This window comes from Candoia aspera, chromosome 1 (genome assembly GCF_035149785.1).
Source record: "Candoia aspera isolate rCanAsp1 chromosome 1, rCanAsp1.hap2, whole genome shotgun sequence".
Lineage (NCBI taxonomy): Eukaryota > Metazoa > Chordata > Lepidosauria > Squamata > Boidae > Candoia > Candoia aspera.
In genome coordinates, this window is record NC_086153.1 from 152,623,533 (window position 1) to 152,649,064 (window position 25,532).

At 40.7% G+C, this 25,532-nt stretch overlaps 1 protein-coding gene across 1 annotated transcript in view; it reads left to right on the plus strand.

The window, feature by feature from the left end:
- PLCB1 (phospholipase C beta 1) overlaps window positions 1–25,532 on the plus strand; it is a 496,305-nt gene that overhangs the window by 14,047 nt on the left and 456,726 nt on the right. The window contains exon 2 of the mRNA XM_063316122.1: window positions 15,194–15,271. Coding sequence (XP_063172192.1) covers window positions 15,194–15,271 — 78 coding nt within the window. The remainder of the gene's footprint in view (window positions 1–15,193; window positions 15,272–25,532) is intronic.

Sequence of the window (25,532 nt, forward strand, 5' to 3'; positions counted from 1 at the left end):
ACCAGGCTAGAAACTGGGAGACCGGGAGTTCTAGTCCCACCTTAGGCACAAAGCCAGCTGGGTGACCTTGGGCCCGTCACTCTCTCTCAGCAATGGCAAACCCGAAAAACCTTGCCAAGAAAACTGCAGGGGCTTGTCCAGGCAGTTTCCGAGAATCAGACACAACTGAATGGATTAAAAAAAAAGCATCTGGTGCATTTTTTAGAAAATGTCTAAAATTATAATCCAAGGTACTCATTGCTAGTAGCAACTTGGTTTTCCAAAAGTAGATCCTTTACATGGCCAAAATGTCAGGGTCTTCTCCCAAGGTAAGGATGTACCTAAACACTTGAATTGTAGAAGTCTAAAAATCTGTAGCTGGAACAGAGGAACGTAAAAATAGCATGTTCATTTGTTACGGATTACTAAGCTTATGATTTGCTGAAGGTGGGAGAGAATGGAACAGAGATTCAGGAAGAGGGCTTGGTTGGCCAAAGTGGTAAGGAATACTTTATTGGGCAGTGTTTTGTTGCAGTCCCTTCTTGTTTCCTATTCAAGTGCCTTGTCTGATTTTCAAAGTATAGTGGATGCTTTCAGAAGTACAGCAAAAATGTAAAATATATGTAGAAATAATAGGTCAGAAGAAGTTGTTTTAATTTTTCTTTCATTTATAAATCAGGATAGAAATATATTAGGAATAGGGTGGAAGTGCTTACCCGTATATACTAGCTGTCTTGCAGATTGATACAGAGCTATCCAGCCATTACTGAATCTATAAATCCAGTCAAAGTAGTATGACAGATGCTTGGGACAAACAGCTCGATATGACTAAGATACCCTGTAGATGCAGCAACAAAAGGCAGCAAAATAAGTATAGGCCATTAGTCAATGTTCATTGGGGGAAACATGCATGTAATCATCTTGGAAAAGCTATGATTCTGCATCAGAATTCTAAAGCTTTTAGTTGCCTAATGTTCTACGTAAATGCCCCCGATGCTCCATGATTGGAATTGGAAAAGTATAGATGAGTGAACGATTTAATCACCTCTGCTGCATTGCATTTCAGTAATTGCATATTCGGATAGTTACTGTTTTTTGTTGGATAAGTCAGTGTGAAAGATGAAAGCTCCACTGACGCTGGTTCAGAGGAAATATTTATTTTTTCTTCCTTGCTTCCCTTCCCTTACAGTCCACTATGTTTTTTCAGTTAAATCACTAGATAGGATACGCAGTTTAGCCATTTAAATTTTACATTTGAAATACGTTGTAGATGCAAATACAGGAGGCCAAGAAAAATTAAAGTTAAAATGATTGAAGTTGCCTGAACAGATACTGCTTAGAGTAAACAATAAACAGATGAAGTCTTTTCTGAAGTATATGCATCGATCAATACAGCGTAATTGACTGATGGGAGCCAGCTATCCCACTGGATCTTGTGCTAATTTAGGTTTCACTTCAAGGCTTTCCATTAGGCGGATGGATTCCTTATGGAAGCACTAATATTATTGCTGCAGTTTTCTTGACTATATCAGGAGACATGTACCAAGGAAAATGTCCCAATCAGCTCAAGTGGGATGTACTGTATTTTGTCAACAGAATTTATGAGAAGTATCCCAATATTACAAAGACTAATAGCAGAGTCTGTCTATTTATATTTATATTTATAAATACGTAAGTCGAATTTCATACAGAGAGAGTAGGACACATTAAACAAATGAGAATTGTTGCCATATTAATGGCCAGTTTTCTGGCTATCACTAGTTGGTTTGCATTCAGCAGAAGCTCTGTTAAAAACATTTCATTACTGCTTGGGTTTGGGTCTTTAAGGACTAAGTGATGCTTGCTTCTCAAGCGGAGAAACACCCACGAGAAGGAGCTGAATACAATATTAGTTCATGCCAATCTGGAGTCCATAGAGCATAGCTTAAAAGTCAGAGCTTTCATAGATGAGCAGATGTTTACTGCAAATATGTCAAAATCTGAAGGGCTCTTAAGAATAGCTGTGCTTTGGGCTTCAGGCTATGACTCTGGTTGACTCTTGGCTATTGTTCTTGAGCCCCTTGTTGCTGTACTTAAGGTAGATAGATTTCAAATGGCAGCTTGCTCAATTTTCCAAGGTTTGCAAACCTCCACATATTTGCAAAGCAATACGCTTTAGTAATTTACTAAAGTTAGAGATTAACTTCTGAATAAGCTCGAACAGGATTATGTTGTAGATCTTCAGGTTTCTGTATTTGGAGGAGTCACTGGTAAATTGGATAACAGCAGGGATTTGAAGTATCTGAGTTTGTTTCATAATAGGCTTTTATGAAACTGTAACTGGTTGAATGAGAGCTGAACTCAGACCTGAATTTATCCATGAGGCAAAATTATGAGTTTGCTTCTTGATGTTTCTTGTGGCTGATACATGAATTCCAATGTGAGTTTCCTGTTTGTGTGAGTGTGTGTATTAGGAGACAAGCTAGAGTTCTTTCAGTACATGCTTGAAATGTATCTATTTCAAAAATAATATATTTAATATACAGCTTCCACAGAAAGTGAGACAGCTCACAGAATATCAGAGAGTAATCATTATTATCAACTGTTAGCGCCATAGGCAAGAGTGGAAAACGAAGCTATACTTTGAATCTTAAAACACATTTTGTTCATTTGAGTGACGTGATAACCTTGTTCAAAGTTGAACTTGCATTTAGTTTCAACACTCCCCCAAGCAGAGTTGGTGCATAATCTGGGGGTTCTCCTGAATTCACAACTCCTGCGTCAAGAGCAGGTAGCAGCTGTGGCTAGGAGAGCCTTTGCACAGTTATGTCTTGTGCACCAGTTGTGCCTATTCCTAGACTGGAAAGCACTGCTCAAGGTTGCTCATATCTTAGTCACCTCTCGGCTGGACTATTCTATTGCAACATGCTTTACATGGGGCCGCACTTGAAGAGCATTTGGAAGTTTCAACTTGTCCAGAATGCAGCAGCATGGGCAGTACAGGATGCCCCATGGTATGCCCATGTAACACTGCTACTTTGTGAGTGCACTGGCTCCCTGTGGGCTTCTGAGTGCAATTCAAGGGGCTGGTTGTCACCTTTGAAGCCCTACATGGCATGAGACCAGGTTACTTGTGGGACCGCCTCTTCCCAATAGTTTCTGACTCTCCCACTAGACTGGGCGGAGTGGTCATGCTCCGAGTCCGACTGGTGAAGCAGAGTCTCTTGATGGGCCCTCGCAATCATGCCTCCTCTGTCATGGCACCTGTCTTGTGAAACTGCCTCCTACTGAGGTGTGGACAGCCCTGACCATGCTGGCCACCCACAGGGCTGTGAAGACCAGGCTACTCCCCCCATGCACTGGGGCCAGGGTGTTAATGGTGTTCTGATGTTGGTGCAGGTCTCTCTCTTCTATTGTTGTGAGATTCATTTTAGGAGCCCCAATTGCTACTGCTACTTCCTTTTTATGCTGTTGTTTTTACAGCTATGGATTATGATTGTTTTTATTTGTTTGCTGCCCAGAGTGCTTTGGTAAATGGGTGGCCACATAAATATGTTAAATAAATAAAAATATAAATAAATAAAATAAATACATTCATTAAATGGATAAAGGGTTTTTTTATGCCACACTGTAGCTAGTGAACAATGGAATACAGAAATTCATGAGGTCAGTAAAACAGCTATAATTGCCTCGTACGTTCTGTTACCTTTAATGCCAAGTACTAAACCATACAGTACGTTTCAGATTTGTATTTATTCAGTCAGCCTGTCCGGTCTAATTTCCACATCTTACCTGTTTTTAAATGCAAGAACATTAGTGTTTATTGTTAGTATTTCTTGTCATTTTCAGGTAATCGTCTACTGTCTTACAGACCATTTTTAATGATGTCTTTTCCTCAATTAGGCTTTGTAGTGTTGGCAGGTAGCAGCACCTGGCTGCTTTGCAGGATTGGGCCTGGCTAATAGTTGGATGGCATAATTGGAGTGCCAGAGTGGGGTAGACTAGGAAGCTGAAGACATTCCAGAAGAAGACAGTGGCAAACCATTTCTGTATTCCCCCAAGACAATTGCATGGCTGTGTCCATTTAGTCACCAGCAGCTGAGGTTGACTTGAAGGGGTCTGAAACCAAAAATTAAGTTAGGGAAAACAACCAGTGGAAAACAGCTGAAGTGAGATGGGTTGTGGGGGATAATTGGTAGGTTCTTGCATTATCAGTAATTTAGAAAACAGGATTTTGGGTAAACTACTCTTTTGCTAAGATTATGTGTACTTCAACCCACCGTGTAAGGCAAAGTAAGTTGTTTGTGGTTTCTTGCTGTTTCAAATATATTCTGGATCGCGTAAGGGATCACGTAAACATGAATTATTAACAGTTTAACTGGTTCTATGAATCAAAGAAAGATAGACCCTGATTGTCCTGATGATTACATGAACTATCCAGCATACGACTAATAGTGACTGATTTTAAAATAACTGTTACTTGCAGAGCAATATTGGTTAGCAGCTGTAGAAGAAGGATGCAAGAACATTAGTGATAAAGTTAGAGGTTAACCCACAAGGTGGGAAAGTGGCAGCAGGAAGAAAGAGCATGTGATAACTGGGCAGCCTGTATGCCAACTAGATGTTTAGTAATTTTAACATTAGGTTTCTTTCAAGCATGATGTCTATAAGTCATGTAAAATTTGTATGTACTTGGGTCCCAGCTTGCATCTGGAGAGTTATAGGTGACTAAGCTGTCTGCACACAGATTGGGGAAGTTTCTGTATTGGAACATATTCTGCTTGGAGAAATGTAAGAAGCTGCTCCTTCGAGAAGTCAGAACTGCAGAGTCAGAGGCACTGGAAAAATGCATGGATGGTGCACGCTGATCCCCACTGCTTAGCTTGTCAGGCTGTACTTGGAGTGCTTACATGAAGCAGACCATGTACAAACAGCATTCTGCAAGACCTGGCAAACCTAGTTACCATCTGCCTTCATCCCTGTCCCTTTTGCAATAGAAATAAAAGTGTTCAGGCTGTAGCTCGTTTGGAAGGGAAAAAAATTGAAAATGGTACTGGGTTACTAAACCAAAGACGCCATTGTAAACTAGGATAGCCCTTTCTTTGATGTCACGGACCTGTGGCATGCCATTCAGGAGTTATTTTAGAAGCAAGAAATAACCTTGGGAAACTGCCCTTCCTCCCAAGCATTCTCATAAGTAATCTGGCAGTAACATTCAGCTTTCTTGCTTTTACTGATTCCATTGTAAAATCCCAACCAAGTCCCTTTTAATATATTTCCCATCTAAAACAGAGGGTTTGGGTCTCTTCTATTTCTGGTCCTTTCCTAGACTTGAATGCTTCAGGAGGAAACTACTCTAACCATCTGGGCAGATGTCAATAAGAGCTTTTCTCTGTCTGAGTTCAGCCAAAATGATGAAGCAGAGAAGCCTTACCTTAAAGTAGGAATTCCCTTGTATATTTCCTACAGAGTCCCTCTTTTGTAGGACATTGACTGAAGAGGTGGGAAATAGTTCTTGTGCCAGTTTTGGCGGTCTTTCCTATTAAGGGAGTGAGATGTCAACTTCCCAAGACGTTCTTTTTCTCTTGAGTAAACTCTCCTTAACTATTTTTTATTCTGACAACATACATTTATGAGGAATGGATGGTACCTATGTGTCAAAAGACCTTTGAAACCTCTGTGCCAGAAGGTCTTTAGAAAATGGAGCTTGCTACAAGAGTTAGCATGGGACCCTGTCACAGACCAGACAATTCTAGAATGGGTTTTCTTCTATATTAATGTCAGCCCTTCAAGGTAGATCAGACTAGGAATCCAGTGTCATATAGGTCAGTACTACTTGTAAGGTTATGGTAACAGAATCTTGCAAGTCTGAATATACTCCCCCCCCCCCTTTATTTTTGTGAGAACTAGGGAGGATTTTGCCTGAGGTGTTTACTCAGGTTACTTTCCTGCCCTAGACTCAGTTCTTTTCTGTCTGGCTTTGTCTTGGTAGCAGCTCTTCTTCCTGTTCCTCAAGGCCATTCCCTCTTCCCTCTAGTCTACAGATTCAGACTAAGCCACATTATTAGGATCATACCTATTCGTCAGTTACACTAACTTGCTTCTGGATTTGAAGTTTCTGTGTCTCATAGACTCATAGAGTTGAGAGGGATAATTTAGCCCATGAAATCCAATTCTTTGCTCAGGGTAGGGATTCAAATCAAAGGATCCACCATAAGTGACTGCCCAGCCTGTTTTAAGTCCTCCAGCAAAGGGGAGTCTATCGTCTCATTGAATAATTTGTTCCACAGTTGCCCTGTTCTTATTGTTAGGATTTTTTTTCTAAAATTCAAATATATTAGCCATTCATCAGTTGGCCATATTTGATTATATACTGTAGGGGACACTGTGGCCAATATGTAGTGAGAACTTCTTCTCGCTAATGTCCTAAAGCCCACTGGAGTATGACAAGCATTTTCTAATGTTTGAATTTTTACCTTGGAAGCTTCCCACAAGAACCATCATATATGTTACCCAGATTTTTTTTCCTTTCCAGATTCATTTTTGATGGATTGGTAGTCTTCCAGCATTTAGCAACATGGGAGGAAATAGATACAAATACTGAATACTGCGAGTTAACCATGGATTAGTCTCACTCTGTTTTCAGAGTTTAGGTTGTCTTCATATAATGCCCTCATCCTATTTAACAAGTATGTTGACATATGCAGAAAATATGTATAAATGACAAAACTGTTTTCCTTGAGGACTCTTCAGAAAGGGGATAAAAAGTTTATAAGAAATGTATCATAATTATTAGCACTTGAATCCAAATGTAAGGTAGATACATTCTGGGCTTAAAACCATTTCTTCCCTTTGGTTCATGTAGTTGATAGAAAGGAAGGAAGCTTAGGGATCAGCATGATCATTGCAGCCTATATATAATGGTGAAAAACGTAGAAGCATTATCAGAATGTAATTCAGCGAATAAAACAGCGACAGAGAAGCCCTTTTAAAACTGCCACAGAACAAATCAATATCTGAAAGATAAAACTGGATTACACTGAGAATCACTCAAAATGTTGGAACCTGCCTTTTTGCAGGTTAAAAAAAGCTTCAGAGGAAGATAGACCAGTAGAGACTCTGATAAGAGAATGGTATTCAACATTTCATCTGGAAGTACTTTGAAAATGTATGCTTGGAGCGATGTTTATATTGTATGGGAGTCATATCTGACAGTTCATATAGTGTGTCTGTAGAATGTATTTACTAGATGGACAAGATGCTTTCTCAAAGAGAAAGCTGAGGGAAAATAGTGTTCATAATTAATGAACAAATTAGGGTCATTTCTTTTAGCTCTGTCCCTAGAAATACTTCAATAATAAGACATGTTGCGAATAACTGCCTTCTAAAAAGCAGGAGTATGATATAAGAGGAGATTGTCCTTAAAGCTTCTAGTTTCTCAGGAAGACCTGTTTGCCAAGGGGATAAATGAAGGCCAAGTACTTCCCCCAGTGTTCAAAATTACTCTTGAGAGATGTATAGCCTGTCAGGGGGAGCTACATACACCAGATGGCAGTGACATGGAAAGATCCAATAGTACATGGGAACAGAGTCGGGTTCAATGGGTTTTTTTAAACATCAGAACTAACATCCAATCAAGAAGAGCAATGGAATATCCTTCATTATGTAAAAAAGATGACATGTTTATGACCTTCCCTCTGTGACAAACTGCAACTGCACATGACTCAGTGCTAGTTGTTTTTGCAGGAGCTTAATATCTTTGGCTCTGCCTCAGCATTTGAGAATGAACTTTGGCAAGCTAGGAATTTATTTATTTATACATACATACATACATACGGTTTGAATGGACATCCAACTTGCACCCAAATGCAACTCTGAGCAGCTAAAATAGGATTAAACACAAAAGAAGATAAACAATAAGTGTAAAAAGAATGACAACACCACCATTAAAACAGAGACCCCAAACATAACATAATCAAATCCTACACCAGTGCTCCGGATGGGCTCCTCCGACATCCTAACCCAGGTCTTGAGGGAAAAACAAAGTTGTTAAAGTTTTAGGGAAGGCCAAAGAGCTTTCCAGGATCCACTGGCAGAGAGTCTGCATAAGCACAGTCCAACTCAAGGCCGTCGCTGTCCCTCCATTCCAGCCAGCGACTGAGACCTCAGTCCAACTGTGCATCAGAGCCTCAGGAACAACATCAGGTTCCCTTTGGAAGCTAGCTGGGTCCATCGGTGGAGCAGTTGAATATGTCCCGTCCCCCCCGCCCATTGTGGGGAGCAACTGCAGAGAACTGCAAAGCCAACAGAGAGCGATCTGACCACCCCAACGAGCTGATGGCTACATTCCCCATGTTGTGGCCCTGCCAGTCTTCTGACGATGGTGAGGAGGAGGAAGCAGAGCCAGGGGCATCTAGGCACAATAGTCCCGGAGGAGGGGATTCCAGCAGTGTTGAAGCCAATGACACCGTTCTGGCTGGGGCAGATCCAGCAAGCCCCCAGGACTCCCTGCCTGCACCCACTGACAGCCTCTCAAATTGTGAAGTTCAGCCATCTGGTCCTAAACAGAGGCCTGCCTTAAAGATACAGCAGCAGAGGGCTGAGCTCTGCAGGTTAGACAGACTTGCCGAGAAGCAGGCCAGAGGAGAGTAAACAATTACAAGAAATATGCCTCAGCTGTGCTTCTGGGTGGAGGCTCGGCTCGGCTTATTTGCTGGCCTCGCTCCCTGATAGAAAACACGCGGAGCCACTTTTAAAACCTAGCCCTGCCATGTTTACCCTGCTGTGCCATGCCTAGAACTCTGGATCCTACCTCCCCGTGTTTATTGTCTTTTCCCTTGGATTCATTGCTTGTTGAGTTGTTTTTTCAGTAGTCTCCCAGGACACTTACGACAGACCTGGAAAAATGGGGCTTGAATAGCCCTATTGAGCAAGTAATGGCTGAACTCCCATCAAAGGGTTTCAGGCAATCTGTAGAGAGTAAGGAAGATGGCCTTGATGGAGATATGCAGGAGCCGTTGCCTAGGCAAAAGGGGCTGAAGCATTTTTTTAAGTCTAAAACAGGCAGATAACATTTGGAAGCAGCTCAGACAGATGCCTCCCTAATTCCCTGAACTATAAGGAGGAGGAGGAAGTACAGCACAATTAGACCTGCAAGATGCTGTTATAAAGTCAATCTCAATAACTCACAGCTCTCCTGTGGAGTTGATTTCCTGGTCTGGTTTCTCTAATGGGCTCGGAAGATCTCAGCAAACACAATGAGTTTTTAACTCATTACAGTTGTTAATTGATAAGATTCTGATAATCTGTCTCACACATAAGCTATATCTGCATAACAACCCTGTCTTCCCCTTCCTTCCCCTCCATCTCATCCCGATTTAAATTGTACGTCAGTCTAGCCCAGTTCTTCCCAGACTTTCCTTCATCACCCAAAACCACTTATCAGAAAGTTCTTTTTACCCAACATAGGTAAAACACTTTAAGTCAATTTAATGGGTTTGTGTGTCGTTACCCAAAGAAAAACCACTTTTACCCAAGTTTGGGTAATTTACCCAAGTTTGGGAAGCGCTGTTCCTGCCATTCCATGGTTATAGCTCAAACTGCTTATGCCTTTTAACATAATTTGTTAGTTGGAAAAGGTGCTATGAGTTTCCTTCTGATTGTTTGCCACCATAGATTAGCACAGCTCTCTTCCTACAAGCACTTAGGTACATATTGTAGAAAAATTAATGTGGCAGAATGATCTACAGAAGTGGCAATACCTAGCTGATCTTGGTTGATCCCCCAAATCTAGGATAGCTGGGCCTGCGTAGTCCTTGGGTGGAATGTCACCAAGAAACCCTAGAAGTGTAAAAGGTAGGGAAGTCAGGGTTCAAGCTGGGTCACAACACTGAGATGGTGTTGGTCACACTGGTAGATGACCTACAGAGGGCTTGGGATGAGGGTGGTACATCTGTCCTGGTCCTCCTGGATCTCAGTGGCTTTCAGTACCATCAACCATGGTATCCGTGTGGACTGGCTCCAGGGGCTGGGAGTGGGGGTGGTTCTCCTCCTTCCTCTGAGGCCCATTCCAGTTGGTGGGTGTGGGGAACAGATCAAGCCATAGGCTCTACAATGTCAGGGTTCAAGCTGGGTTTCAACACTGGGTGCCTCAGGGCTGGAGTCTCTCATCCCTCCTTTTTATATTTACATGAGACTGCTTGGAGAGGTTATCCAGCAGCTCAGGATGTGGTATCTCCACCCCTGGCTAGCCAAGTGACACTATCCTCATGCTGGCCCAGTGACTGGGGGCTGTAAGGGATAGGAAGGGAAGGAACTGGCTTCAACTCAACCCTAGCAAGAGGGAGTGTCATGGGGGGCTCGGATTCAGAGTCAGAAGATGAAGAAGAGCAGCCAGCTCTTGAAAGCGGGCTTGGAGGATGAGCAGTCAGCTCTGGGGGAACCAGACGAACAGTCTCCTGAGCAGGCAGAGGAGGCGGGGCTGGCCAGCGATCAGTGGGGACAGCTGCCACTTCTCAGGGAAGATGAGGGCTCGGAATTGCCACCCACTCCCAATGCAAGAGCACAGAGAGCAGAACGGAGAGCAGAACAGAGGAAGTCAGCGAGGTTACTCTCAAGGAAGCAGTCCTGCCCTCCTAAATGAGCCCCACCGGGGCTGCTTCTATTTAAGGGGAACTATGAGCCCAAGATGGCTGTTGGAAACAACTGTTCATTAACTCCGACTTACTGCGCCTTGCCTTTGGCTCTGAATCCGGACTGGCTGACAACCCCCCAACGCTTTGGACTCCTGGACCACCTGACCATTCTTGTGCCTGCTCCCTGGACTTTGAACTCTTTCCGTAGGCAAGTTGCTGGCCTTGCGAGAACGTGGTTCCCTTTATGTGCATGTGTTTGCACATTGCTTTTATTGCTGCTTGTTATAAGTAAACTTTTGCAACTGCTTCTTGTATATTTGTATGTGCCTGGCCTGAGACAGGACAGGGAGTGGCTAAGAGTTTTGGGGCCTCCTGGGTCCAATGATATGTCATCTTGACTCTTGCCAGGGTAGCACTCCCCCAGACAGAGCTGGTGCACAATTTGGGGGTCTTCCTGGACTTGCAGCTCCTGCTGAAGGAGCAGGTGGCAGCCTTGGCTGGGGAGAGGGGTTTGCACAGATCAATCTTGTGTGCCAGTTGCAACCATTCCTGGACTGGGAGGCCATGCTCACAATCACACCCTGGTCGCTTCCTGGTTGGATTACTGCAATGTACTGTGCACGGGACTATCCTTTGAAGACCATCCAGAAACTATAATTGATCTAGAGCGCAGTGGCACATGCAGTTCTGGGTGCCCCATGGTTTGCCCATATTTAATGAGCAGAAGGTATGACCTTAAGGAGAAGGAGGAAGACCCGCTACCAAGACAATGCTCAGATAAAAGAAATCTGAGTCCAGGGCCTAACTGTAACCTGAGAAAACGTTTCAGACCAGACCCTCCCTAGTTCTCATGAAGCTGAAAAGAGGAAGGGGGAAGCACATTCAGACTTGCAAGATTCTGTTACCATAACATTATAATAAAAGTAGTATTGGCCTGCATGACTTTGGTTTCCTAGTCTGGTCCACCTAATGTTGCCAAGAAAAGCTACACATATCCATATGAATATAAATACGGCTTTATTTTTATGGCAGAATGCTCATACATCTTTATGACATTGCTTCACAGCTAGATGAATCTCCTCTGTCACAAAGTGGTCTTCAAAGTGAGGCTAACATATCAAGGTTTATTAATACAAGAGGATGGAGAATTTAAGATGAAATCAAGGGAACAACTGACTGCACAAGGACATAGTTTTCAATGGTGACTGCAGCAAGATTATTGTATGCTCCACAATGAAAGAACAATGAAATTCCCACAGTGGAGGAAATGGATTGTGAAAATGTCAGAATTTGCTAAGATGGCAAAGCTGACCAGTTTGGTCAGAGAAAAAACAACAAAAGCTTTTCTGAAGACTGGAAACCATATATGGACTTTTTGCTGAAAGAAGAAAAAATGATACGATTTATGGGTTTGAGGATTAAAAAAGATGTGGATTAAGTAAGGGGCTGAAAGGGATAGCGTAACATCTGAGAGAGAGAAAAGATTATAAGATTGTAATTATCTGTTGAAGGGAGTGTCGGAAGTCATATTTCATAACTTCAGTTTCTTTTTTTTCCCCTTTTCTTGCACCTTTTCTTTCTTTGCATTTGTCTTTTACTTCATGTAAAATTCTTAATAAATATAAATTTTAAAAAATGGTCTTCAAAGTGAGTGCCATTTGGACCTCTGGTATTATTTTATAGGCTGGAATAACAACTTCTGTCTCAGAATAAAGCACTAGTTATACCTATGATATTAAAATTCAGGGTGCATGGTATAGTATTTCTTCCTAAATGCATTCAGCCTTCCCAGATTGAATTTTCAGTCATGTTCACCATAATGTCAGTTGTAAAATGCTTTATCAGTCTCTGCCATAATAATAATTTTCTGCCATTGGAGGTACTGCAATAAGACACTCCTCCACTGAGATTGAAAGTCTCACAGATAGCATAAATAAAAATGATTTTTGATGATTTACCAGATAATTCATTTTAGTAGAATGCTTCCTTTATGAGGCTGACATGAATAGAAGAGTGGTTTTGCATATATAGAAGCATTAGTGAAGGAATAAGAAGGTTAAAAAAAATGTAAAAAAAAGAAATTGCAGAAGAGAAAAAGATTATATGGTCTAGCACCCCATCCAAGTTCTTTTTAGGTAAATATAAAAATATTTTTTATGACCTGACTTGAATTAAGGTAAACCTTTTATATCTGAAGCTCAGGAAATGGACTTGGTTGGAGGGTATGCTTAAAACTAAGGCCATACATACAGGTAGTCCTTGACTTACAGCCACAATTGGGACTGGGACTTCTGTTGTTAAGCGAGGTGGTTGTTAAATGAGTCATATCCAATTGTACAACCTCTTTGCCGCTGTTAAGCGAATCGCCATGGTTGATAAGCGAATCACCATGGTTGTTAAGTGAATCACCACAGTCATTAAGCAAATCCAGCTTCCCCCATTGACTTTGCTTGTCGGAAGCTGGCTGGGAAGGTTGCAAATGGTGATCATGTGACCCTGGAACGCTGCAACTGTTGTAAGTGCGAGCTGGTTGCCAAGCACCTGAATTTTGATCACGTGACTGCAGGGACACTGCAACAGTCATAAGTGTAATGACTGGTTGTAAGTCACTTTTTTCAGCGTGTCATAATTTCGAACGGTCGCTGAATGAATGGTTGTAAGTCAAGGACTACCTGTATATCATTGAATGTGTCTGTGTTAAGCAGAGGAATCTTGAAGAATTGTTTGTAGTTGATAATTTTTATTTTGTATTTCGCTGTCAAGTTTTAGTTTTTCTTAAATTTATTTTGGATTGTACAGTTGTATTAATTGTTGTAGAGAGTAAGGAAGATGACCTTGACAGAGATAGGCCAGATCTATTACCAAAGTGATGAGAAAAACATGGCTTAAGTCCAAAGCAAGCAGAAAGCATGTGTGACTCAGACACCTCCCTAATTCACATGGGTACGGTATAAGAAGGGGAGGAGACCCAGCACAATCAGATTTGCAAGATTCTCTTTTTATAGACACTCTCAATACAAGCTGTCTTAGCCTTCCTCTGAGTTGATTCTTGGTCTGGTCTACCTGATGGGGCTGAGAATTGTGAGGCTACAAACTGCTTCTGTAAGAAATCAGTTTTTTTTTTTTTTACCAACTGTCCTATTAGACATAGTAAAATATGAAAATGTATAGCAACATTCCCAGATGGGGATTTTTAATTTATTCAGTCTTATTAAGAGTGAACAAATTAATGCAGCAAAAAATACTCAAAACTTTAATGGAAAAATGGTGGCCAATAATAATTGCACCATTCAGAAACTGAATTTGAGGCAAAACAGATAATTCTGTATATTTGTGTGAATTAATGGATGAATTTATGGAGAAGTATTATGAGCTCAGTTTTGTTTTTTTAAACTTGCTACAAAAGCAAGTGGAATGATCTCAAGTGATGGATGGGTAGACATAAATGCTGGCTTAGGCCCAGTAGGTTGGAACATAGAAAAGAGCAGCTTTTCCCTGAAAGTTAGCGTTGTGGCTTCCTGTTACGGCGAATTATCCTTTGACTGAGATCAATTATCAGGGGAACAGATCAACGACGGCTTCCTAGTTACTAGAGTTAACAGGCTGAGTTCAGTTAACACACCAAGGAGGAGTCCAAGGGGTCCCTTTAAATATGATATTCAACCCTTGCTGCAAACAAACAAAAGCACAATGTGTTATGGGTGGGTTTTTTGAGGGTATACAGAAGCTCCTCCAACCTATACCCACCCTGTCTCTAACGAGAGGCACAATGGTTCTGTAAAGTACTGCTTAAAAAAATATGAATGCTAAAATAAGAGTTCCAAACTCTAGCAATTGTGAAATAGTGGAGTTTATAGGCTCTGCAGAACAGGTGGCAAGTAGACGTTAAATATAATCACATAACACATAGAATGAAGCTGCATCTCAACCAAAAAAAAACACATGCTCTGTACTTGAAGGGGTCCACTGCTGGGAGATACTATAAAAATGATGTTGAACGGGAATTAACTTGGAATGTCAACTCAATAAAATTGAATGGAACATGTTTTCACCAAATGCTTCCCCGTTCAAAGCTGTCCTCCAAAGAGGGAAGCCAAGTTCTGAATGCTTAGCTTTGAAGTGTGATTGGCTTCCCGAGTGTTGTGATAGAGCACAATTGTCAGATGGTCTCATTCAACAATTCTGTAAATTGGGAAGGCTTCAAAATACTCCATAAACTTACTCATAGTGTCTGTCTGTCTGTGTGGGGTTAATTACTGTAACTGTAATGCATTCATTTGGAATTAGTGGCATTTAAAGAAGGATTTCAAATGGGTGCTGACAGATTTATCTTCAGAAATGCATTTGGGGGTGGGGAGGGGGTAGATAGAGCTACAAAAGTATGCTAGTATACTTAATTGGCACCTTCATATTTACCTAGTCTGTTCAAATGATTTATGTGAATTCCTATAAAGTAAGAAGGATTTGAGCACACAACGAAATACAGCAGTTTACAAATACTTCCCTCCAGGTTATACTTCTATGTAGCATATGTTACAGCTAAATATTTTCTGTTCCAGATTATATCATGCGTTAATTCTGTATCCTTTCTTTTTGTGCAGGATTCTACTGGTGTGACATCAGTTTTTCTCAGAACAGACCCACAAGGATTTTTCTTATACTGGACAGATCAAAATAAGGTAAAAATATTCTCAAGTACTTGAATTAGCTCTTCATTTTTCTTTCTAATGAGATCCCTTTGTTGGTATGATTGAGAAACACCAGGCTGATGTAATTGTTGGTCGGTGTGAGACCTCACTGAGTGAGTTTTATTATTTTCACCTTGTTGGAATATATTTTCAGAGGACCACTGAGTTCTGATTGTCAGCAGTTTGGATTAAGCTGTGCACACTCGCCCAGCCTGCCCAAATATGCTGAAATGCAACCCCTTATCCCTGCCAGCAAGCATTGCCATTGGGATCGTGGGAGTATATTCCAGCGTATCTAGAGAGGGCTAAGTTGGAGAAATTATACCACAAGTTAAAGAAAAATGGGGTGAGGGGGGATTTCGCAATATTTTGTGAACTGCAGGAACAAGTTTGCAAGATGGCATATATTGAGGAAGGATGGGACTGCTGATGAAAATCTGCAATTATAATCTTGTGCTTGCTAGGGTGTTGTATTTCCTGTTGGTTTAGAAAAATGCAAGTATCTTGAAAGAATGGTATCACATGCAATTGTTGAAATGGGTACTTGCTGGATCATAGAGATGTAAAACACTAATGTGTTAAGGTCAAATAAGGATTTTTCGCTTTAGTTGATGGATTTAGAAATATTTGCTGGAGTGTATCTTTAAAGGCTGTGTTTGGCAAAATGAAGCTGCTTGAAAGACTTGTTTAGAAATTAGATACTTATTTACAATCAGTGTTGACAGCTACTGAAAGATTAGTTGCAAAAAAGCCTTACAGGAAGAATCTGCAGTAATTCCAGCCCTTGCTTTCCAGTTATTGGCAAACGATAGAAAAAAGAAACAGGACATTTTATGTAAATCTTCTGTGATGGTTTCTTGGGAGTACACTAAGAGGGGATAAGCAAATTTCTGGTTAGCAAAGTGCTCTTGTTTTTGCCCCCTTATAGAACATAAACCAATTTTACATCTTGTGTTAACAAAAACAACGTAATTTTTTTTTCCAAAAAGGAATGCAACTTCATTGACTGACGGATTTAAGTGTTGTTAGGGTAGCTATCATTTCCGGATTTAAAATTTAGGTATTGAAGCAACAGAGTGAAATTCTACATAAATTTATGACCCTTGTGAGTCCAAGAGCAGCCATTTGCTTTGTTTGTTAAACTCTTAATGGCTTTTTTGATCAATTGAAGGACTAGAGCTTAAACATAGCAAGCTAAGAATGCCCTACTCGCAGTTTTTGTTTTATTTAAATATAACCACAGAAAAACCCAGGGGGTTGATTTAGATCGGAGGAGTGACACGGATGAAAGGGTTTAAAATTCTTCTGTACCTGACTTAAATTGCTGTAAGAACTTCATATTGAAAGATGCCTGTTTTGTTTAGATTTAATATGTGGACTGTTAGCAGCTTCTGGGGTGACCACAGTCATAGCAGTGGTAAACTTCCACAAATGTCAGTGGTAAAATGCAGATCTCTTGAAGCTTTGTTGACATAAAAATAAAACATCAGGAGATAAAATATTCATTTCACATAGTGTGGGCGTAAGCCTTTATACGCAGAGATGAATTTTTTGGACAGACTGGTGCAAGGTTGGTAGGATAAAAATGGATATATCAACATGATGCTTAGGAAGGAGATAGACTGTCCTAAGTGCAATATTGTCATAATAGCGTATTTGTGTGGATATATGATTTCTTGGCCAATCAATGATTGAGGTACAGTTTTGCCCCAGGCTTCACACAGGTCTATTTTTCCTCACCATGTGTCACACAAGAAGCTTGGCATCAGAGAGCTTCAGTTACCGTGTTTTTTTCCATAGCTATTTCAACCTCAAGCTTTTTATCGGTGGGCAATGTGTGAACAGACTCAGAAATAAGTAAGTGACAAGATGATTTGATTAACTGTGATTCTGTTGGGGAAGTCAGACTGATCAGTGAAAGTACGTATTAATAGAGAAGGCTGAAGTGCGGTGCTCTGAGTGCTGTATCTTGCTATTACAGAAAACGTTAAAGGTGTTTTTTCCTTCTAACAGGTCACCCCTAAGTAAGCCGAAAGAACATACCTGGAAAAACAGCTCCGTTCTTCAGATGATGTTTTGTTCGTCTGTAGGTGTATGTGCTCAGTGGACTGATTCACCTAGGGATAAAATTAATTGCAACTCTTCTTGGGGTTGAGGATTCCCCCTCGCTGGAGTGTAATTTAGGTGTTCTCATGGTGTAAGTTCTTGGGACTGTAATTTTCCTTAGTTCTGTTTTGGTGCGGCCCAAGAATATTCAGACTGGCTATAAGGGATCCATTGTATAATATGTTGAAATGGTGAATGGCAGAAACATTAAATAAAAGGCACACAAAGTGTATGGGGCTAACTATACGTTTCAAAAGTAATCTGTCAGGTCAGTCCGATTCCCTTTTATTAAAGAAGAACAACATGGTCATGATGCCTTTCTCCAGTTATTCCTCGAGTCGGGGTTCTTAACATATGTAATCTACTTTTGTCCAAAGTAAGCAAGCATAACTTTCGTATACAGTGGTTATATTTTACAAAACACTTTGAGGATTGTTGTATTGGCTTTTTCTAAAAAATAGCACATTTTCATTATCAGCACTGATGGATGTAAGAGGAATTTGATCTTCAAGAACAGCAGTGTGTACCGATGAGAAACCAAGCCATGCACTGGGTTTTGCACTTTCTGAGCCTTCTGATGCAGCTTTCTGCTCAAAACAAGGAAATACCAAAATACATGGACAATATTTGTTTTGTGCGAAAAGACACCCAGGAATGTACTTTAGTGCCAATAACTTTTTATAGGATTGTATATTACACACAGACAAGACACAATGAGTGAGTGAACATATGTGAAGAGAACACAAAGGAGATGGTTTGAAGTCATTTTTTTATTTGGAAACAGCGGCATTATGCAGTGCTAATGTATTTACAAAGAGTACACCAAGTCTTTCCATCTTTTTGTCTCCAGATATATATTTTTTTTAAATCCAACTATAAATGAAAAAGCCATTGAAAACAGAAAGTAATAGATTGTGTGCCATGACAGCTATATATAATTTTGGCCAAGATCATTGTAACTCTCAGGGCTCTTACTCATAAATATACCTTCTGATACAAGAACATCGTAGTGAGCTCAAGCTTTATATTTCTATGCAACTTTTGTGAAAGCTTATGCATACTTTTTGTATAAAGGCCTTAAAAGTAATTGGATTCTTCTAATACCCTAGCCACTGAGAATTGTAAGATCGTGGCAATTTAAATCTTTAATAAATGAATCTAAGCTAATAAAATGAATAATACATGTTGTCTGCTACTGTCCTACAACTAAGGCATAACTAACACAAAATCCACATTTCATAGCCTGAAACAGATCAGTTAGAGTGTGAGGAACTGATTTTGGGCCAAACAGCATGTTCCTAAAACTGAACAAATCAGTAGAAAATATATTTTCAATATGGGGCATCTGGGAGCAGATCTGTCGGATACAAGGCATGTAGGATGAATGGAGCTACTTCCTATCTACTTACAGTCTCCTGGGAGACTCTCAAACGTCCAGCATTTGCAGTCTTAATGAGGATATTGGAGCTCTCGAGAACCATCAAAATGGTGGTAGAGCTAGGAGAATGCCAATGTTATAATGCTTTCATTTTGAAAACCCTTGAATATTTATTTTATTTTATTTTTTAATTAAATTTATCCCCACCCATCTCCTCCCATTGGATCCTCTCCTGTATTCAGAGAACCATACTGGAATTGGTACCACTATTTCCATTTGGATGAAAGTATAGGTAAAAATGAAAGAAGGCTGCTATTGCTATCAAGTTCTGCAATAGGAAACAGTGATAAGAGCAATATGAATGAAGCAAAGCATGGTGCATGGCTATCACTGAAAGGCTTCCTGCAGCAGTTTAGAGACCACAGATAATGAGCAGATATGGGAAACTGCCTCAGGCAACAGATTTCAGATAGTAAGGGACAGAATTAAATGCATGTTATGTATGTGATTTTTGCTAGTATTGTGTAAAATATTCTGTAATACTACCATCAATCAAAGTGTACTATCTTCATTTGAAAACACACAGTAGTGACCCTTATTTAAAATGAGTGGCAAATTCACACACATACAGAATGTATTCCATCTTTTTTGCATATCACCCAGTCCAAATTCAAAGAGAGAAAATACAGGACAAAGTGAGTCTTGTTCCCTCTGTAGATCCACATCTCCAAGCTTGAGCATAGAGGATTGGCACTTCCTCTGGATTATCAGGGTGAGGATCTATAGATCAGTGTTTCTCAACCTTGGCAACTTTAAGATACGTGGATTGCAACTCCCAGCATTCCCCAGGCAGCCATTCTGGCTGGGGAGTTCTGGGAGTTGCAGTCCTCGATCTTAAGTTGCCAAGGTTGAGAAACACTGAACTATAGGAAAGAAGAGTGGGAAAGAAATGCCTCTGTGTGAAGAGCAATTCCCTAAGACTATGTGACATTTTAGCCATAATATATTAAGTCAGAACTTTTAGATTAAAAAGATTTAATTATCATCAGTCATAGGAAGATGTGTCTTAGGGGGGCAAAAATCTTAGCTGCATGAATAATTTATATATCTGTCTGCAGAGTCTGAGGCAGAATTGTTTTTTATGCAAATTGCACAATTTTGTACTTTCTCTCTTTCCTCTCCTTTTTTTAAAAGACATTGTGACTCTCTTCCGCAGTGTTGTTGGTTGGTTGGAGATATCTTAATACTAAATGGGACAAGTACCCCCAAGGCCTCAATGCTGTTTTTTAAAATGTGTCCTGACTCAAGGGGAAGAGAGGGGAGCCAGGAAAACCTTGTGTACAACTTTGAATTCTGTAGTTAATAAGGCTATTCATAGAGACAAAAGAGTTTGAATGAAACAGCACAAGAGGTTTTCCCAACTGGGTTAGAATAAATAATGGTCACTTTTACTCTATTTTGTTTTACAAGTATCTTTCAGTATTTTGTAAGTAAATTTTGAAGTGGAAAGGGCAAATGAATTAATTTAACCCTGTTCATTTAATTGATCATTCTGTTGCTGAAATCTACCCCTGGACTATTTGCATTACCTATATCCCCCTCCCCCCCAAGTCAATAAACAAGGTTGCTGATGCATATGTAGGAATTTTCAGAGACAGGATGGGCATTCTCACAAAACTGATTCCTGTCAAAAAATGCCCCAAGACCAGAGGGCAAACAAAACCCTGGGCTGCAGCTACCACCATTTTATTTTCTGAAAAATCTTCTAAGGACCATCTGGGGCCCAGAGGCATCACTGGGACTGCAAATTGTTCTTCTGGCTGATTATTGCATTTCCTTTCCTTTTAGTTACAAGAATCTAGAAAAACAAAACAAAATCCTAGGGTAGGGAGTTTGGTGGGCATCAGAGATTTGTCAGTGTGGATGTTTTTAATCTCCTCTTTCCTGAGTGCCATGCCAGGGATCTGAACTTTCTGTCCTGCCCAGTGCTTGAAGCTCTTAAGGCTAGTTATGGTTTGAGGTTAAAGCCACTAAATATGATGCAATAAAACAATGGAGAAGAGTTTTAAAAAATACCAAGCAGTGACAAGATAATGCAGTGGAAAAATCTAAAAAGCCCAGACTTGGCTGTCAAATATTGGAGATTAAAAAGACTGGAAAAATTAAAAAGTTCTGTATCTAACAGTGCAAAGAGGACAGTGTAAGCACAGGCAAGACTCTTTGGGGCAAGGCATTCTCCCTCCAGGGTTTATCTGCTGAAAGGCATCCCTCCTTAGAAGCCACCCATGTCCACCTCATTTGGAAGAAGGCTGCAAAGGTGATCTGAAGATGTTGGTAATTTTATCTGAGAGGAGACAGCGTTTGGATCACTGTATAGGCGGCCTTGTATCGGTCCCAGAGTCAGATTGGAAATCCTTTCAAATCATAAAGTACAGAATAAGATTGCATCATAGCATATTTATTTCAAGAGAATTTAACGTTTGAATGCTGTGGTGCACTTCTTGTGGAGAGGAAATGAGAAATAGAGGCCACGGAGAAGGTACATTTGGGCTGTGAGAAAATGCTTGGGTCTCTGGATAGAGGACCACGAGGAGCATGTCAAGGAGCATGACAATGCATGAACGGCTTGTCCTGAGAGAAACTGCATTATTGACTGTACTCCTCATACTTATACGTGAAGTGATACGTTGCTATAATAATCTGCTAGAAGATGATTCTGCTTGCAGCTCTTTGCTGATGCAAAAACGGTTGTGACCCAGTACTCACGACAGGAACATGGCAGTATAGATTACATTTTATTTATAACTGGTCACCCAGGAACATCTATGACTCAATTTCTAAAAATGTTTCATAATGAGGCTGTGTTCACGATAAGCAGCTATAGACTTCAATAACTAACTCACAGAAGTTTTTGTTTCCCCAGTGGGCGCATTAGTACTTGAAACATAGTCATACTATTTATTTTAATACATAAATTAAATGCAAACTTGTTTTGTTTTTGTTGTTGTTTATTCGTTTAGTCGCTTCCGACTCTTCGTGACTTCATGGACCAGCCCACGCCAGAGCTTCCTGTCGGTCGTCAACACCCCCAGCTCCCCCAGGGACGAGTCCATCACCTCTAGAATGTCCTCCATCCATCTTGCCCTTGGTCGGCCCCTCTTCCTTTTGCCCTCCACTCTCCCTAGCATCAGCATCTTCTCCAGGGTGTCCTGTCTTCTCATTACGTGACAAAGTATTTCAGTTTTGCCTTTAATATCATTCCCTCAAGTGAGCAGTCTGGCTTTATTTCCTGGAGGATGGACTGGTTTGATCTTCTTGCAGTCCAAGGCACTCTCAGAATTTTCCTCCAACACCACAGTTCCAAAGCATCGATCTTCCTTTTCTCAGCCTTCCTTATGGTCCAGCTCTCGCAGCCATACGTTACTACGGGGAACACCATTGCTTTAACTATGCGGACCTTTGTTGTCAGTGTGATGTCTCTGCTCTTAACTATTTTATCGAGATTGGTCATTGCTCTTCTCCCAAGGATTAAATGTCTTCTGATTTCCTGACTGCAGTCAGCATCTGCAGTAATCTTTGCACCTAGAAATACAAAGTCTTTCACTGCCTTTATGTCTTCTCCCTCTATTTGCCAGTTATCAATCAAGCTGGTTGCCATAATGTTTGTTTTTTTGAGGTTTAGCTGCAAGCCAGCTTTTGCACTTTCTTCTTTCACCTTCAGGGCTCCTCAGTTCCTCTTTGCTTTCAGCCATCAAAGTGGTATCATCTGCATATCTGAGATTGTTAATGTTTCTTCCAGTGATTTTAACTCCAGCCTTGGATTCCTCAAGCCCAGCATGTCACACGATGTGTTCTGCGTACAAGTTGAATAGGTAGGGTGAGAGTATACAGCCCTGCCATACTCCTTTCCCAATCTTAAACCAGTCCGTTGTTCCGTGGTCTGTTCTTACTGTTGCTACTTGGTCGTTATACAGGTTCTTCAGGAGGCATACAAGATGAGTTGGTATCCCCATACCACTAAGAACTTGCCACAATTTGTTATGGTCCACACAGTCAAAGGCTTTAGAATAGTCAATAAAACAGAAATAGATGTTTTTCTGAAACTCCCTGGCTTTTTCCATTATCAATCGGATATTGGCAATTTGATCCCTAGTTCCTCTGCCTTTTCTAAACCCAGTTTGTACATCTGGCAATTCTCGCTCCATGAATTGCTGAAGTCTACCTTGCAGGATCTTGAGCACTACCTCACTGGCATGTGAAATAAGTGACACTGTTCGATAGTTTGGACATTCTTTAGTGATTCCCTTTTTTGGTATGGGGATATAAGTTGATTTTTTCCAATCTGATGGCCATTCCTATGTTTTCCAAATTTGCTGGCATATAGCATGTATTACCTTGACAGCATCATCTTGCAAGATTTTGAACAATTCAGCTGGAATACCGTCGTCTCCTGCTGCCTTGTTGTTAGAAATGCTTCTTAAGGCCCATTCAACCTCACTCTTCAGAATGTCTGGCTCTAGCTCACTGACCACACCATCAAAGCTATGCCCAATACTGTTATCCTTCCTATACAGGTATTCCGTATATTCTTGCCACCTTTTCTTGACCTCTTCTGCTTCTGTTAGGTCCTTACCATCTTTGTTTTTGATCATACCCATTTTGGCCTGGAATTTACCTCCGATGTTTCTAATTTTCTGGAAGAAGTCTCTTGTCCTTCCTATTCTATTGTCTTCTTCCACTTCCACGCATTGCTTGTTTAAAAATAATTCCTTATCTCTTCTGGCTAACCTCTGGAATTTTGCATTTAATTGGGCATATCTCCCCCTATCACTGTTGCCTTTTGCTTTCCTTCTTTCTTGGGCTACTTCTAGTGTCTCAGCAGACAGCCATTTTGCCTTCTTGGTTTTCTCTTTCTTTGGGATATATTTTGTTGCCGCCTCCTGAACAATGTTGCGAACTTCTGTCCATAGTTCTTCTGGGACCCTATCTACTAAGTCCAGTCCCTTAAATCTATTCTTCACCTCCACTGCATATTCCTTAGGAATATTAGTGAGCTCATATTTAGCTGATCTGTGGGTCTTCCCTAATCTCTTTAGTCTGATCCTAAATTGTGCAAGAAGAAGTTCGTGATCTGAACTACAGTCAGCTCTGGGTCTTGTTTTTACCAACTGTATAGATGTCCGCCACCTTTGGCTGCAAAGGATGTAATCAATCTGATTTCGGTGTTGTCCATCTGGTGAAGTCCATGCATAAAGCCGTCTCTTAGGTTGTTGGAAGAGAGTGTTTGTTATGCAGAGTGAGTTGTCTTGGCAAAATTCTATCAGCCTATGTCCTGCTTCGTTTTGTTCTCCCAGGCCATGCTTACCTGTAATTCCAGGTGTCAACTGATTGCCCACCTTAGCATTCCAGTCTCCTGTTATGAAAATAATGTCTCTTTTAGGCGTATTGTCCAGTAGGTGCTGCAGATCCTCATAGAACCGATCTCCTTCAGCTTCTTCAGCATCTGTGGTTGGGGCATATATTTGGATCACTGTGATATTAGATGGCTTGCCCTGAATTCGAATTGAGATCATTCTGTCGTTTTTTGGGTTGTATCCAAGCACTGCTTTAGCCACTTTACTATTAATTATGAAGGCTACTCCATTTCTTCTGTGGTCCTCTTGTCCACAGTAGTAGATCTGGTGGTCATTTGATGTGAAGTGGCCCATTCCAGTCCATTTCAGTTCACTGACACCCAAAATGTCTATCTTTAATCTGGACATCTCACCAATAACCACATCCAATTTGCCCTGGCTCATAGATCTTACATTCCAGGTTCCAATGGCGTGTTGATCCTTAGAACATCGGATTCACCATTCACCACCAGCACCGTCGGCCGCTAGCCGTCCTTTCGGCTTTGAGCTAGCTGCACCATCACGTCTAAGGCTAGTTGAACTCATCCTCTGTTCCTCCCCAGTAGCATTTTGACCATCTTCTGACCTGGGGGTCTCATCTTCCGATGGTATACCGACATATCACTGGTTGTACTGATCCATTTAGTTTTCACGGCAAGAATACTGGGGTGGGTTGCCATTACCTTCCCCAGGGATCGCATTTAGTCTGACCTCTCTGTCATGACCTTCCCGTCTTGGGTGTCCCTTCACGGTTTAGCTCATGGCATCACTGAGGTGCTCAAGCTCCAGCACCACGGGAAGGTAACAATCCTTTGCTGAAGAATTGCAAACTAACCGTTATAATAATAATAAACCTTTGCTCAATGTTACTTCCACCTTGCAGATGGCACACTAACACTTGAGAGAATTACTGCCAAAGGACACTCCCCAGATACATTGTTGAGGTGAAAATGTTGCCATCTTAAATATTTCAAACTCAAAATCTTTCTGTCCTAAGAATATCACTTGAATTATTGGCCAAGATACAGCATAAACTTCTGGTATATGAGTTATACTGGTCCTTGATAATGGCAGCTAGAAAAGTTTGCCTCAGGGCCCCTAACATACCATACATGTTCATTTATTAATCTATTCCATTTTATATTCACATCAGTTTGAATTTGTAAAAAACAGGAAAATTTGTATTGTATTTTATTTTTTTCTAAAATACACATGTCCTCATAATTTAATCCAGAGTAGGTATTTTCACTTGCATTTTGGTGAAAAATCAATAAAAAGTCTCAGTAGTACAAAAACAGATATAATTTCATTCTAATCTGCATATTAGCCTGTCTGTATTTTCTATGCAGAGGAAAATTGTAGAACTGTACATGGT